Raw genomic sequence first — 15,238 nt, forward strand, 5'->3', positions numbered from 1 at the left:
TCACTCTTCGCAGACGATATGATACTATATGTGGAAAACCCAAAAGACTCCACTCCAAAACTGCTAGAACTTGAACAGGAATTCAGTAAAGTGTCAGGATATAAAATCAATGCACAGAAATCAGTTGCATTTCTCTACACCAACAACAAAACAGAAGAAAGAGAAATTAAGGAGTCAATCCCATTTACAATTGCACCCCAAACTATAAGATACCTAGGAATAAACCTAACCAAAGAGACTAAGAATCTATACACAGAAAACTATAAAGTACTCATGAAAGAAATTGAGGAAGACACAAAGAAATGGAAAAATGTTCCATGCTCCTGGATTGGAAGAATAAATATTGTGAAAATGTCTATACTACCTAAAGCAATCTACACATTTAATGCAATTCCTATCAAAGTACCATCCATTTTTTTCAAAGAAATGGAACAAATAATCCTAAAATTTATATGGAACCAGAAAAGACCTCGGATAGCCAAAGGAATATTGAAAAAGAAAGCCAAAGTTGGTGGCATCACAATTCCAGACTTCAAGCTCTATTACAAAGCTGTCATCATCAAGACAGTATGGTACTGGCACAAAAACAGACACATAGATCAATGGAACAGAATAGAGAGCCCAGAAATAGACCCTCAACTCTATGGTCAACTAATCTTCGACAAAGCAGGAAAGAATGTCCAATGGAAAAAAGACAGACTCTTCAATAAATGGTGTTGGGAAAATTGGACAGCCACATGCAGAAAAATGAAATTGGATCATTTCCTTACACCACACACGAAAATAGACTCAAAATGGATGAAGGACCTCAATGTGAGAAAGGAATCCATCAAAATCCTTGAGGAGAACACAGGCAGCAACCTCTTCGACCTCAGCCGCAGCAACATCTTCCTAGGAACATCGCCAAAGGCAAGGGAAGCAAGGGCAAAAAGGAACTATTGGGATTTTATCAAGATTAAAAGCTTTTGCACAGCAAAGAAAACAGTTAACAAAACCAAAAGACAACTGACAGAATGGGAGAAGATATTTGCAAACGACATATCAGATAAAGGGCTAGTGTCCAGAATCTATAAAGAACTTAGCAAACTCAACACCCAAAGAACAAATAATCCAATCAAGAAATGGGCAGAAGACATGAACAGACATTTCTGCAAAGACATCCAGATGGCCAACAGACACATGAAAAAGTGCTCCATATCACTCAGCATCAGGGAAATACAAATCAAAACCACAATGAGATACCACCTCACACCAGTCAGAATGGCTAAAATTAACAAGTCCGGAAATGACAGATGCTGGCGAGGATGCGGAGAAAGGGGAACCCTCCTACACTGTTGGTGGGAATGCAAGCTGGTGCAACCACTCTGGAAAACAGCATGGAGGTTCCTCAAAATGTTGAAAATAGAGCTACCCTATGACCCAGCAATTGCACTGCTGGGTATTTACCCTAAAGATACAAACGTAGTGATCCGAAGGGGCACGTGCACCCGAATGTTTATAGCAGAAATGTCTACAATAGCCAAACTATGGAAAGAACCTAGATGTCCATCAACAGATGAATGGATAAAGAAGATGTGGTATATATACACAATGGAATACTATGCAGCCATCAAAAGAAATGAAATCTTGCCATTTGCGACGACGTGGATGGAACTAGAGGGTATCATGCTTAGCGAAATAAGTCAATCGGAGAAAGACAACTATCATATGATCTCCCTAATATGAGGGAGAGGAGATGCAACATGGGGGGTTAAGGGGGTAGGAGAAGAGTAAATGAAGCAAGATGGGATTGGGAGGGAGATAAAACATAAGTGACTCTTAATCTCACAAAACAAACTGAGGGTTGCTGGGGGGAGGGGGGTTGGGAGAGGGGGGGTGGGGTTATGGACATTGGGGAGGGTATGTGCTATGGTGAGTGCTGTGAAGTGTGTAAACCTGGAGATTCACAGACCTGTACCCCTGGGGAAAAAAATATATGTTTATAAAAAAAAAAAAAGATGTGATACACACACACACACACACACACAGTAAAATAACACTCAGCCATCAAAAAGAATGAAATCTTGCCATTTGCAACAACGTGGTTGGATCTAGATGGTATTGTGCTTAGTGAAATAAGTCAGAGAAAGACAAATACCACATGACTTCACTCACAGGTGGAATTAAAAAAAAACAAAACAAAACAGATGAACATAGGAGTGAGGAAAAAAGAGAGAGATACACACAAACCAGGAAACAGACTCTTAACTATGGAGAACAAACTTGAGGGTTGCTGGAGGGGAAGGAGTTGGGGACATGGGCTAAGTAGGTGATGGGTATTAAGGAAGACACTTATGGTGAGCACCGGGTGTTGTATGGAAGTGATAAATCACTCAATTCTACTCCTGAAACCAATATTACACTATACATTAACTAGAATTTAAATAAAAATTTGGAAGGGGGAAAAAAAATGAACAAGCCAAAAAAAAAAAGAAAAGGACAGAAAAAACTGGTAAATGATTATAAAGTTCATCTGAGCGAGTAAATACCAAAAACTTACCAAGACATGTTTAAAAGAAGTATAATAAAGGGGCACTTGTTCTCGCAAGTATCAAAGCTTTCTATAAAGAAACAGTAATTGCGAATATGTTGAACTGTTCGACAGAATTCCTTTTTTAAGTCACTTAAACATAGTGAAGTGAGTTAACAGGCCATAGACATACGGGATTAGGAGGTGACAAGGTAATTCAAAGCAGTAGATTAAGAATAATGGTGAAGCAGCCAACCAACCAGCTAGAAAGAAATTATGTCAGATCCCCATCTCACCCCATGTATTAAAAAGATGCCACATTTCTAAAAATTAGAAGAAAGTATTTTTAAAATTTTACCATCTTGCAATGGGAAAAGTTTTCCTAAGCATGATGGAAAATCCCAGAAACTATAAAGGAAAGGTGACAGATTTGACAACATAAAAATGGAAAACTGCTACGTAGCGAGACACCTGGCGAGGCATTCGAGAATGAGGAAACATCTGCGGGGCATAAAACTAAAGGCCGATATCCGTAATCTGGGAATAATCCCTTGTGTCAACATTAAATCAATGACCGGTCAAAGAACACAAAAAAGACAAATCCTAGAAAAAGAAACGCAAACAGCCAGTAAACCCCTAACCCCACTGTCTCGGCCTCACACAGAGCATTTTAAGTGATCCCTCACCTGTCGAGTAAGATTGGCCAAGATTCAAAGTATCCATTGTTGGCAAGGGCGTGAAGAAATCAGCACTGTGATACACATCCATGGAAGTGTAGAGTAATGGAGTCATTAACCTTTTTGGAATGTCGTTTGCCAGTGTTTATCATCATTTAAAATATGACTTCTAGCAATTCTGTTTCCTGAAATATGTCCTAAAGAATTACAAAACTATAAAGATAGTCTCTACAGCATTGCTTGTAATAGGATAATGCTAGAAATCACCTAAATGTCCAATCAGAGGGGAAGAGTTAAATAAAACCACACAGAGGAATACTAATGGACTGATTACCTATCATTGTGTAACAAAATTACCCCCAAACTCAAAACCACAATAAACATGTATGATCCCATGGGATGCCTGGGTGGCTCAGTTGGTTAAGCAGCTGCCTTCGGCTCAGGTCATAATCCCAGCATCCTGGATTGAGTCCCACATTGGGCTCCTTGCTCGGCGGGGAGCCTGCTTCTCCCTCTGCCTCTGCTGCCACTCGGCCTGCCTGTGCTCGCTCTCTCGCTCTCTCTCTCTCTCTGGCAAATAAATAAATAAAATCTAAAAAACAAACAAACAAACAAACAAAACCATGTATGATCCTTATTGTTTCCGGTGAGGTATTTGGGAGTGGCACGGATGGGCATTTCCAGCTCGGGATCTCTCATGAGGCTGCAGTTATCTGAAGGCTGACCTGGAGTTGGCTGACCTCCCTCTAAGCTGGCGCTGGGCCAGAGGCCAGCTGCTGCCCAGGTGGCCTTCTCCACTGGCTGTTTGAGTGTCCTTGCAACATGGTGGTTGGGGGCCCTGAAGTGAGCAATCCAAGAGAGGCTAAGGCTAAAATTGGGATGTCTTTTAAGCCCTACAATGTCATTTCCACCATACCCTATCAATCACACAGACAGCTACGGTTCAGTATGAAGGGAGTCTACGAGGGTATAAATACCAGGCAGCAAGGATCATTGAAGCTGAAATTCAAAGACTGAATAGCAGGGAAGTCAGACAAAGAGAGTGCAAGGAGACACCCGCAAAAACCTTGAAGTTTACAAAAAGGAAGTAGGGATGAGGCTGGATAGGTAAATGGAAACTGATTCATGGCCATCATTCTAACTGTGTTTAAGAAGCTTGATTTTTATATAAAGCCACAAAGTCACCAGCAGAGCTCTGTTTTAGTAAGACCACTCTGGTCTTACTACATGGTCTTATTACATGGAGGGTGGATTGAGTAGACAAGGACACAGGGCAGGGATGGAGGTTGGGGCAGGGATGCAGGTTAAGCCATCAGCTAAGAGGCCATTAAAATGATCCTGACAAGGAAATGGTAACTTGGCAATAGAAGGGGAGAAAAGTCAGGCAAGTTCAGAGATATTTAGGGTCAAGTCCAAAGGACTCAGTATTTAGACATATGGATTACATGACAGGGGAGAAACCACGTTTGGCTCCTAGGGTTTTGACTTAAACAATTAGGTGATTAGGTACAAGGGATGAAAAACAGGTTTGGGGGTTAGAAAAAGTTTTTTTTTAGCAAGTTGGGTTGGAGATGCTTGCACACATGGAAATGTCGAATAGGCATTGGCCACATGGGACCTGGAGGTCAGGAGCTATGCCTGGGCATTAAAAACTCATGAGCCATCAGGATATCAGTGGAAACTGGGAGCCATGAGCCAGAGAACCGTTGCTTTTAAAAGGAATAGTTTACAAGAGACTGAAAATTTCAAAAAGGCCAGAAAGGTAGACGAGAGAACACCAGGAGAGGCTACTGACACGAAGATAGCAGTGATCAAGAGTGGCCGTACTACTAAGCCGAGCAATTTAAAACTGAACAAACATTGTACAGCAACTAAGAAAAAGACCATAGAGACAGAGAGCTTCCTCCCTTTCTGGGGAGGATGCGAACAGCATTGATGACTTCTGGTGTGGTGCTTCTCAAAGTGTGACGTACATACAAATAACCTGGGGATTATATGAAAACACAGATTCTGGCTCAGTAGGTGTTGGAGAGGGCCTGAGATCCTGTTTCTAAGAAAGTCCCGGGTGATACTCCCCGACCACAGACATTTGGGATAGCAAGGCTCTGCTGTGGCTCTCCAACTTGACTCACACAAAGTTCTTAAAAACAGATTATTGGGCCTCACCCCTACAGATTATGATTCAGTAGGTCTAGGGTAGGATCTAATTTGCATTTCTAACAACCTCCCTGGCAACGATGATAGTGGTGCCATGGGTCCCCAAAGATCACAGTTTGAACTTCACCCTTCTAGAGGACCACCGCTTACCTACTGCTGGCCACAACATAGCGAAATCCATTTGGATCTCAAAACAATGCAAACAGGAGATATCCCTGTGCACCACTGCAGTCAGTCCGTGACCAGAGCTCACCGAGGGCAGAGCCTACTACTTGCTATCCATCACTCTCATGGTTACTGTATCCCAGCGAAGGACGCCTTCTTATTTGAAGTATCATCATCCTGAAGACTTAACTCTCAGCAGTGAGTGCCTACTTTTTACAGGCCTCAAGGTTTTATCTTGCTGGTAAAGCCATTTCCTGGTATTAAACCAAGCAGCTGCTCATGAGCACTACTTCCTTTACTCGGGATGTACATTGCACCACAGACACATTCTTCCCCAGAGGGACACAGTTTTAGACAAAACCCTACGCACAAAAAGGGAAAAATTTTATTTAAGGGGGACTCAATTCCCCTATGTATTTATTAAGCACCCAAATGTGTTTTATGTAAGGCACCTAAACACGAAAGAGATGGATTACAAATATAAGCCCTGCTCTCAAATTCCTAACATCAAAGCCACCAACGGTCAAGTTAAAACATGACAAAGGCCATCTGAAAAGAGAGCTGACACATTTTTATTCAAGCCACCCAGCAGATACCTCAATCCATTTGCACAGAATGTGCGCTTGTTATTAAAAGCAACAGACACAGGGAGGAGAAAATACCCAACAGGGGTGACCAGGAAAGGCTTCCTGGATGAAGTAATTTCGTACTGGAAGGAGACAGATGGACAGTCTTTTCACAGGTGCAGAACCCAGAAGACCAGACCATTCCTTAAGAAAAATCAATTAAACATGTGGTTTGAGCATCTGCTGAGAAAAGGCTTCATCGCAGGGTGATCCACAAGAAAGATACCCAGGAAAAAGCACAGTACCTGCCCTCAAAAAAGGCTTACGCTCTAGTTTGGAGAGCAACGCAAGCATATCCTTCCTTGAAGGCGAAATTAAGGATCGAGCGCGCCGCTCCCACCCCAACACTAGGGGGGAGTCTAGGGCGAGGCGAAGGCATCTCCAGGCGGCCTCACTGGCAGTCAGGAGACGCGGTCCCAGCACACGCCAGCGGCCTCCGGGGCCTGGGGCGGGGGGGGGCGGCGAGACCGGGGGTAGGGGGGCGGCCGAGACCCACGGAGGGGGCGCACCGGGCCCACCGACGCGGGAGGCGGGGAGAGGCTCGAGGGGTCGCCCTGCTTCGGTCCGCCCGGCCCTTAGCGCGCACCCCCCGCACCCATCAGCACTGGGTGGGGGACAGGCGGCCACGGGCGCCAGCAAGAGGTTTCCGCGGCCCCAAGGCGCGCCCCACTCTCAGCCCTGGGGCCACCCTTCCTCGGAGCCGGGCTCCTCCTCTCCCTGAGCCGCTGCCTCTCGCTCTGCCCCGGGGCCGACGGGAGTCTGTGGGGCGGAAAGCAACCTCAGAGCCTCAAAGTCGGCAACCCCCGGTCGCAGCGTAGTGAGGACGCGGGGTCGGGGCCGGAGCGGCGAGCGGAAATGCGCTGCTTCCTTCCGGCCGGCGGCGCACGAGACGGGGCGGGGCTCCCCGGGTAGGGGCGGGGGCTCACGCTGACGGACGGCTCCCGGAACCTATGGGTGCGGCCGCGGCGGCCCGGCCTCCCTGGCGCGCCCCTTCCTCGCGGCCGCGGACGCCCCCCGGTCCCCCATTTCTCGGGTGTCGCGCAAAGCTCCGCCACTGCCCCGGTGGCCGCTGCCCGGTCCTCTCTGTCCCCACGACGCGTTGCAGGTTGTTGTGAGGCCCCGCCCCCGCGGCCCTAGACGCCCCCCGGCCGGCCGGCCTCCTTCCCCGCCCGGAGCCGCGCGCCAGGACGGCTGAGGCCGCAGGTCTGTGACTGCGTGTCGGGCCGCGGGCGGCGCGAGGGGACACGCGGGCGCGAGGCTTCAGCGGCGGGCCGCGGGGAGTCCGGCGTCCCGCCGAATGCGCCGCGACCACCGGGAGCCCGCGGGCCGTCCCGCCGCGCTGTGCAGTCGGGGGGGCGCGGCCCGGGCCGCGGGGCGTCTGGGGGCGCCCGGCTAGGGGACGCGGTGCCCGCTCGTCCGCGCGAACTGCGGGGCCGGGGGCGGCAGGTCAGGAGTGAGGAAGTTTGCCGAGGGCGGGGCCGCTTTCGCGGGCCACTTCTCGCTCCGGCCGCGCGGGCCTGGTCGGTGCCGGCGGCCGCGCCAGGGTGCCCAGCCGGAGCGAGTCCCCGAACTTGGGCGGCCACCGCCGGCCCCTCGGCGTCCGCTGGGGACACCCGGTGCTGTGGGGCTAGGGTTCGGCGGGAAGCTGGGGGACGTGCCCTGCAGCGCCCGGGACGCTCCCCGCGCGCTGGCCCTGCGGAGTGGAGGACAAGCGTCGCTTTCCTCTCCCTTCCCGTGTTTGAGATGGCATTCCCTTTCCTTTGGTGGGGAAACTTTTGTTTCGTAGTTCGTGCGGTTATCGCGGTTGCCCGACCCCGAGTTGGCGCGCCAGTGTTTGTGGCCCTTCTGTCTTAACTTGTTAGAGTGTATCGGCTCTGGGATATTTACAACTCCTTCCCGAGCCCTTAGAAAGGGCATGATTCCAGGATAGAGTGTGATTGGGAAACGAGCCCATCGACCCCAGTACGACTTTCTGCCTACACTCTTTTTTCCTCCCTCGCTGCTCCAGGTTCTCCATTTTCATTGTTTGTACTTAACTGTTTTTGCGTCTCACTTTTTTTTTTGGTATGAATGAACGAACGAATAAATTGTATAATTTTGGTTGGTTGGTTGGTTGGTTGGTTCCTTCTATAAAGCAAGTTGTTTACCTTTAGGAATTGGTAAACTGCCCAAACAATGGTGCCCGGCATCTGGTCATATTTCGTAGTAATTAGTAAAACGCTGTTCATTATTCAGAGGAGGGAAGCAAGATGTTCCGGAGGACTGTAGCCAGCTTACTCACTGCCACCACTCCCTCGCCTCCCACTCGCTGCTTCCAAACCAGGCTTCTGCACCCTGCCTTTACTCCCACTTTTGCTCCCTGGGATAGCAGCTGCCCTGATTGGCACACCCCCGCTGCCATCACCAGTGAGGCGTGTTCCTAAAGCTTCCAGTGTGAATTGTTTTTAAAGAACACCAGTATTAAAATTCAGGTACCTGAGACCAAACAATATGTCACTTCTTCGGAATCTGGCTCTCAACAAATTTACTACTGAATGCCTCCTCCGGTGGTAGGGAACTATAGGACATAATCTAAAACTGCATAATTAGGTGACCAATTGCAAGGTAACTGCAGTGGCTCAGGAAGGAGAAAGCAGCAGCAGCAGCTGTCACAGGCACAGACAGGAAGCCTTCTTGCAAGAAGGGCAGGGGCTGGTCTGGGATGCCCACCTGTATTCTTAACTCTTGACAGCGTGTATTAAGTAAATATTGGTGTTGTGTCTTGACAGTAACTTTGAAGGCTGGTTAAGATTTGATGGGAAAGTGGGAGGGCATGCTAAGCCAGGGACAAGGCTTCAAGTCACTTAAGCACAGATGCGCACAGGGTGTGTTGGGGAGAGGGTACTGGCATACGGACAGGCAGTTTACTTTTCTGTCGTTTGTAGGAGTGGTTGGAAGAACAATGCATGTAAATCTTTGACACCATGATATCCATCAGGCAAAGAAAAGGAGTGAAAACCACAGAAGTTTCTGAGGATTATGCAGCACAAGAAGCAAATGTGAAGTTGGGAAATAAATTGCCATCTGGTAGGTGATTTAAATTAAAGCACCATTTGGGATTGCTTTTATTTTCTGCATATTAAAATATCACTCTCCAATAGAATAAGAATTTGGTGAGACCTGACAGTTGGGGAGACTTGTTCTAATACTAATGTTTTAGTTCGACAAATGATTTGATTGTACTTTGATAATACTGGCTTTATAGTTATTATCAGATAGAAGGTGAAAGAGCTCTGATTAGAACCCATTGTTTCTCAGCTTTCTGTTCAGTAGGTTCTGGTTTTGCCAATCTTTGACTTCCTAAAGTAATGCTTTCCCCCACGGTTCAGATTTTAGTCTGTTTCTAAATTTTCTGGTTTGTGTGTGCTGTTCACTCTGCACAGCCTTACCTTGGGAGATTTTCTCATTTCATGAAGGTATTGAAAATGAATCAAACTTCTTTTTATTCTTTATATGAATTCCTGAAATTTTCTCCTTTGGTTTGGGGAGGGAGGACGGTCAAAATTGGGTGAGTTGTTTATATAATGCTGAAGATTCTTGCTAAGCTGTACATCAAGTGATATTAATTACCAACTTCCTGACTCCATATTTGCTTTCTTAACTAAGCATGCTCAAGGTTTTTAAAAATAAGCATGAAGAATTCCATGTCTGTCAACCATTTTGGATGTCTGACAGAATTTACATTAATGGCAGCTATGTTAATTCTTATCAGCCAGAACTAATAAAGTAATTTGGGGAAACAGTTTTATAAAATAAAATTAATCTATATCAAGAAGTCATTCCATCCAACTCTGCTATCAGCAATTTTGGACAAGACAGCATACTTTCTTAAGGCTTAAACAATGTAACTTCAAGTTTGCTTTTTTTGTTTATTATTTTATTTATTTTTTAAAGTATTTTTTTAAAATTTATTTGCACACGCGAGAGAGAGCGAGCAAGAATGAGCAGGGAGGAGAGGGAAAAAGCAGGCCTTCTGCTGAGCAGGGATTCCACTCAGGTCTAGATACCAGAACTCTGGAATCACGACCTGAGCTGAAGGCAGATGCTTAACCGGCTGCCCCAAGTTATCTTTTTTATATTAAAACATAATTTTGAGGGGCACCTGGGTGGTTCAGTGGGTTAAAGCCTCTGCCTTTGGCTCAGATCATGATCCCATGGTCCTGGGATCGAGCCCCACATCAGGGCTCTCTGCTCAGCAGGGAGCCTGCTTCCTCCTCTCTTTGCCAGCCTCTCTGCTTACTTGTGATCTCTGTCTGTCAAATAAGTAAATAAAATCTTTTAAAAAAATAAAATAAAACACAATTTTGAGGATTCTTCATTTTACTGAAGCAGTATTTATTTGTGTCGGAAAAAAAAACCCTGAAAACTAAAGAAAAGAAAAAAGAAAATCCTCCCACAAACAAATCGATCCTGAGAATACCACCCATGAAATTTGATCTTGCTGTCTGAATGTCTCTGCAGGGATATAAATGCAAGCATTCATATGTAGTTTTACAAAATTGAGATCCTAGATGTTTTATAACTTGCTACATTTTTTCTTTTATGTTACGAACATATCTTAAGTCAGTCAATGTAGTTTAAAATGTTACCAACATAGTCATTGTGTGGCCATAACATAGTTTATTTAACTCATTCGTTGTTGAGTGTTTAGATGGTTTTAATCTTTTACTTAGATAAACAGAACTATGAGAAATATACTGTGGCCAAACATTTGTATACAAACATTGCATATGCCTGGATTTTGAATTATTGGTCAAATTGTATGCTCATTTTGGTAGTTTATTTTTACTAGTTATTGCCTTGTTGTGTTCCAGAGAGTTACCAAGTTTCTTTCCCACCAGCAATGTTTGAAAAATACTTTTGGTGCTCGCTTCGGCAGCACATATATTAAAATTGGAACAATACAGAGAAGATTAGCATGGCCCCTGCACAAGGATGACTCGCAAATTTGTGAAGCGTTCCATACTGGAAAAAAAAAAAAAAAGAAGAAGAAGAAAAATACTGTTTTGTACCCTTATTAAAAAAGGGTTAGCATTTTTAAGTTATAAAATTGGCCAGCATCTAAAAAGTTACAACTTATCGTTTTGATTTGCATTTCTTTCTTTCTTTCTTTTTCTTTTTTTTTTTAGAGAGAGAGAGAATGTGGGCCAGGAAGTGATGGGGGCAGAGGGAGAGGGGGAAAGAGAAGCAGGCTCAAGGGCCAGCACAGAGCCCAATGCAGGGCTTAGTCTCAAAACCCTAGGATTATAACCTGAGTTGAAGATCAGAGGCTCAACCGATGAGCCACTCAGGTTCCCCAATTTGCATTTCTTTAATACTGAAGAACGTGAATATTTTTTTCTATTATTGGCCATTTTTTCTCTTGTGCTTTGCCTACTCATAAGTTTAATCTGTTTCCAACTGAAATATTCATTTTTTAAATCCTGAAAGTGTTCATCCCGTATTAAGGTTACTTAAACTTTCTTATATGTGCTATAAATATTTTTTCCTAGTTTAAGTGTCCTCTAACTTGAGTTGTGATGAATTTTTCTCCCTGATGGGTTTTTGGATTTTAAGTTGTCAAGGTTTTTGGTAGCTTTTAATGAATAAACCACAAATTATCTGTAGACCATCTCAAAGACTTTTTATATCCTAGATATGTAACCCATTTACTCCTCCAAATCTCATAGGTAAATTATAGTTACTAAGCTATGCCAGACACAGACCCTAGTTATTAAGATGAATAAGGTAAGGTGCTTGTCCTCTGAAAGCTCACGCTGTCTGGCAAAATGGACAAGTGAACAGTTAGCTAGAGTTAGGTAAAAACCGTGATAAAGTATGAAAACAGGTCTCCCAAATCACAGGAAGGAACCCCTAAGTGCCTGCCTGGAATAGGGGACGCTTTGACAGCGACAGGCAGCGGAGCTTAGCATACCTGCTAGGCTGAAGTAGAACTAGTCCATGCTGCATTCTTTACTGACTTCGCTGTTTGTTTTGTTTTTCTGAAAGGTTATACCGCTAGAAGGTTGTGGAAGCTTCTGTCATTCACAGTTGGTGGAACCATTGCCCTTTGCATCGGACTTCTAACGTCTGTCTACCTGGCCACTTTACATGAGAACGATTTGTGGTTTTCTAATATTAAGGTATGAAGTTCCTGTGACCCCGTGTGGTTTACTCGTCAGTGTCTCCAGTAGTTTACCATGTACATGAGTGACCAAGATAACGCATAAAGAATCTAATCTCTTAAAAAGAATTTGCCATAAAGAATCTAATCTCTTAAAAAGCTTGACTCTAGCGTAAAGAGACTTCATTAGTTTAAAAGGGCGTCAGAGTTTTTGTCATCAGTGAGTTTTCTCAGTTTCATTAACTTTCTCCAGTTACACGGTGGTTACTCTAAACCAGTGTTTTTCAACCTATACATTGTGAAATTGGCCCAGTCAAATCATGAGTGACGTTTTTCTAGTTAAAGAAAGATGCAAGAGAGTATTATGACAAATACACTAGGGCTGAGAGTTATTTGTGTAACTATTAATTATATATTGTTATATAATTAATAGATATATATAATATTAAATCTGTTATATATATATATATATATATATATGTATGTACAAACCAGGTCACAGTAGAAACTTTTTTTTTCTATTGGGTACAGTAAAATAGAAGAGAAATCAAAAGCCAGTGCTCCAAACCATATGGCCGTAGATGACCTCCGTGTTTCATACATTTCTAAGCGTAGATGCAGTGGTGAGAGGACAGGGGAACCCATATTTTTCTGAGGAGAGGAGCCGTAATTTTCGTCGCGTTCTCAGGAGGGTCTGTGCCATCTTAAACACCAATCCTTGTTCTCTTTTTTTCCCTTTTTAAACATTTCTAAGTATCTTTTAATTTGCCATTGTTTTCAGAACTAGTGTATCACTTATCAAGGAAATTTACACATTGCCAGTATTTTTCATCTAGTATATGTGCTGCCGAAGTGAGCACAGTATTTTTCATCTAAATATCCTTTGTTTTTGATCCAAAATGTTGTGCCCTTTGACCTTTTTTACTATGGCTTCTAATGACTAGTTGCTGATAAAGGTAAAATTCACTTTGAAAAGGTCAAGTATTTATCATCTGTCAGAATATTCAAAAAAGTCTTTGCAGAATCTAAAGTAGTTCTCAAAGAGCTTTCCAAAATATGTTGAGCTTTGATTCCATTGTTGGAATGAGTCTCCAAGGAGACTACTTTGAATGACAAATTTAATTTATAGGAATAACTTCTGATATGTTTATTTTTAAAACTTGTCATATTACTGTATAGGTGTAGTGTGTATGTGCGTGTATACCTTCATACAAATTATCATGGTACAAAAAATAATTCTCCTTCTGGGACAGTGGGGAGTTTTTCTTGTGAAGAAATATTTTACTCACCTTTATTTCTTTAAAATGGAGTGCTTACAAGTAGATTTCTTAGAACTACACAATATAATACTTTTTTATCCACACAAGTATTTTGAATAAAGACTGAAATATCCTTGTGTGGGCATATGGCTGAAGTTAAGTGCTAGTAACTCTGTAGTAGGGACAAGATGCTGAAAGGGATCACATAACTTATTTTCAAATTGTAATTTTAGCTCCTCAGAGTTTTTAAGTGGCCTTGCTAATAACCTTAAATAAATACACCCCCATCATTACGAAACTTGAGCACCCTTGATCTGTCTCTGAAATCTCGCCAGGTTAAAGAAGGCATTGAACTTTGACCTAGTATTTATTGAGCACCTCTTCTGTAGTAGCACTGATCTAAACACAGTGGGGAACATGGCAAGAGTAACAAAGACTAATGAATTTGCCAGCAGATGCTCCAGTGTAACATGTTAATTCTGTAAGTATGTGTTGAGCACCTATGGTATGCCAGCCAGCACCGTGCTCAGCTGTAGCAATACTGCCAACTGAAACCAGGCCCCTGCCTTCAGAGCGTTTACGCTCTTGAGGGTATAGGCAAGTACGCAGACCGAGACAGCCCATCCAAAATCAGTACGTTGTTGGAGTAGGATAGAGTATTGTGGGAGTACAGAGCAGGGGTAGCCTGTCCCAGTTGTGGAAGGTCAGGGAAGTAATGGTTAAGGAGACCAGAAGGATGAGAAGGGTTAACCAGACAAACTGGGGAGGAAAGACGAAAGTCCTAGGGAAGGGACACATACAGGAACTTCAGGAGGCAAGAGCGTTGAGAGCGTTCAGGGGCTGGCGGCAGTTCAGCCTGGCCAGGGGGCAGATGGGGAGAGAATGTACTGGGATGGTGAACGGAGGCCAGGTCGCGAAGGAACAGCAATGTCATCATCTTGTTTGGGAAAGATGGCTCCGGCTACAGTATGGAGAGTGGGTTTGAGGAGGATAGCACTAAAGTGAGAGGAAACCACCAAGAAAATCCAATTCAGTGGATTCATTACTATCTGAATGTCAGTAAATGCATGTTTTCTGTGCGCTAGACATGGAACTAGGTCCTGAGAGTACAGCCTTTGAATCCGATGCGGAACCTAATTCTGATGGGGAGGGGAGAAAAAAGAAACTAACAAAAAATGTATTATAGGGGAAACCAGACAGTGTGGTGACATAGTTATTGGGAGTGGGTGTTATTGGGAGTTATTGGGTGGGTGTTAGTGGGAGTTATTGGGAGTGGGTGACATAGTTATGTGGGGACATAGTTATGAAACTGGGAGGGAAAGCAGATAATTTTGAAGACAAGACCTACATCAACACTTAAATCCTAGGAGCCAGTCAAAAGCCGAGGGAACAACAAGTGAAAAGGCCCTCGGGTAGGATGAAACTGGTCAAGTTGAGTATCAGAGAGAAGGCACATGGGGCCAGAATTTTATGAGCAAAGAGGAGAATGGAACCAGAGAAGCAAAGACCGGATCCTGTTGGAGAGAAGTGGACAGAGTCAGAACTCAGAAAGGATGTAGCGATTCATCATTTGTGTGGTTGGTGATTGAGAAGGAAGAATCATCGGTGATCATCTGCTTTCTGCCATTAGCAGCTGAATAGATGGGTGGGTATGCCGTTCACTGTGATAATGAACCCTGTGGGAGGAACAGATCTGGAGTGCA

The 15,238-nt window shown here is 44.2% G+C and overlaps 1 protein-coding gene and 1 non-coding gene across 3 annotated transcripts in view; both read left to right on the top strand.

The window, feature by feature from the left end:
- Positions 1 to 7,138: 7,138 nt before the first annotated feature.
- Positions 7,139 to 15,238, top strand: part of DPY19L3 (dpy-19 like C-mannosyltransferase 3) — a 69,424-nt gene continuing 61,324 nt past the window's right edge. Inside the window, exons 1-3 of one of the 2 annotated variants that reach the window (XM_032848768.1) lie at positions 7,139 to 7,337; positions 9,059 to 9,200; positions 12,162 to 12,295. In XM_032848768.1, coding sequence (XP_032704659.1) covers positions 9,098 to 9,200; positions 12,162 to 12,295 — 237 coding nt within the window. In that variant the 5' untranslated portion in view covers positions 7,139 to 7,337; positions 9,059 to 9,097. Of the gene's footprint in view, positions 7,338 to 9,058; positions 9,201 to 12,161; positions 12,296 to 15,238 lie in introns of those variants that run through there. The other variant, XM_032848769.1, reaches the window with a different exon arrangement.
- On the top strand, positions 11,037 to 11,143 carry LOC116861899. The gene has a single exon (XR_004381556.1). It is a non-coding gene; the product is annotated as a U6 spliceosomal RNA (small nuclear RNA).

This window comes from Lontra canadensis, unplaced genomic scaffold (assembly GCF_010015895.1).
Source record: "Lontra canadensis isolate GAN:19392208 unplaced genomic scaffold, GSC_riverotter_1.0 scaffold208, whole genome shotgun sequence".
Lineage (NCBI taxonomy): Eukaryota > Metazoa > Chordata > Mammalia > Carnivora > Mustelidae > Lontra > Lontra canadensis.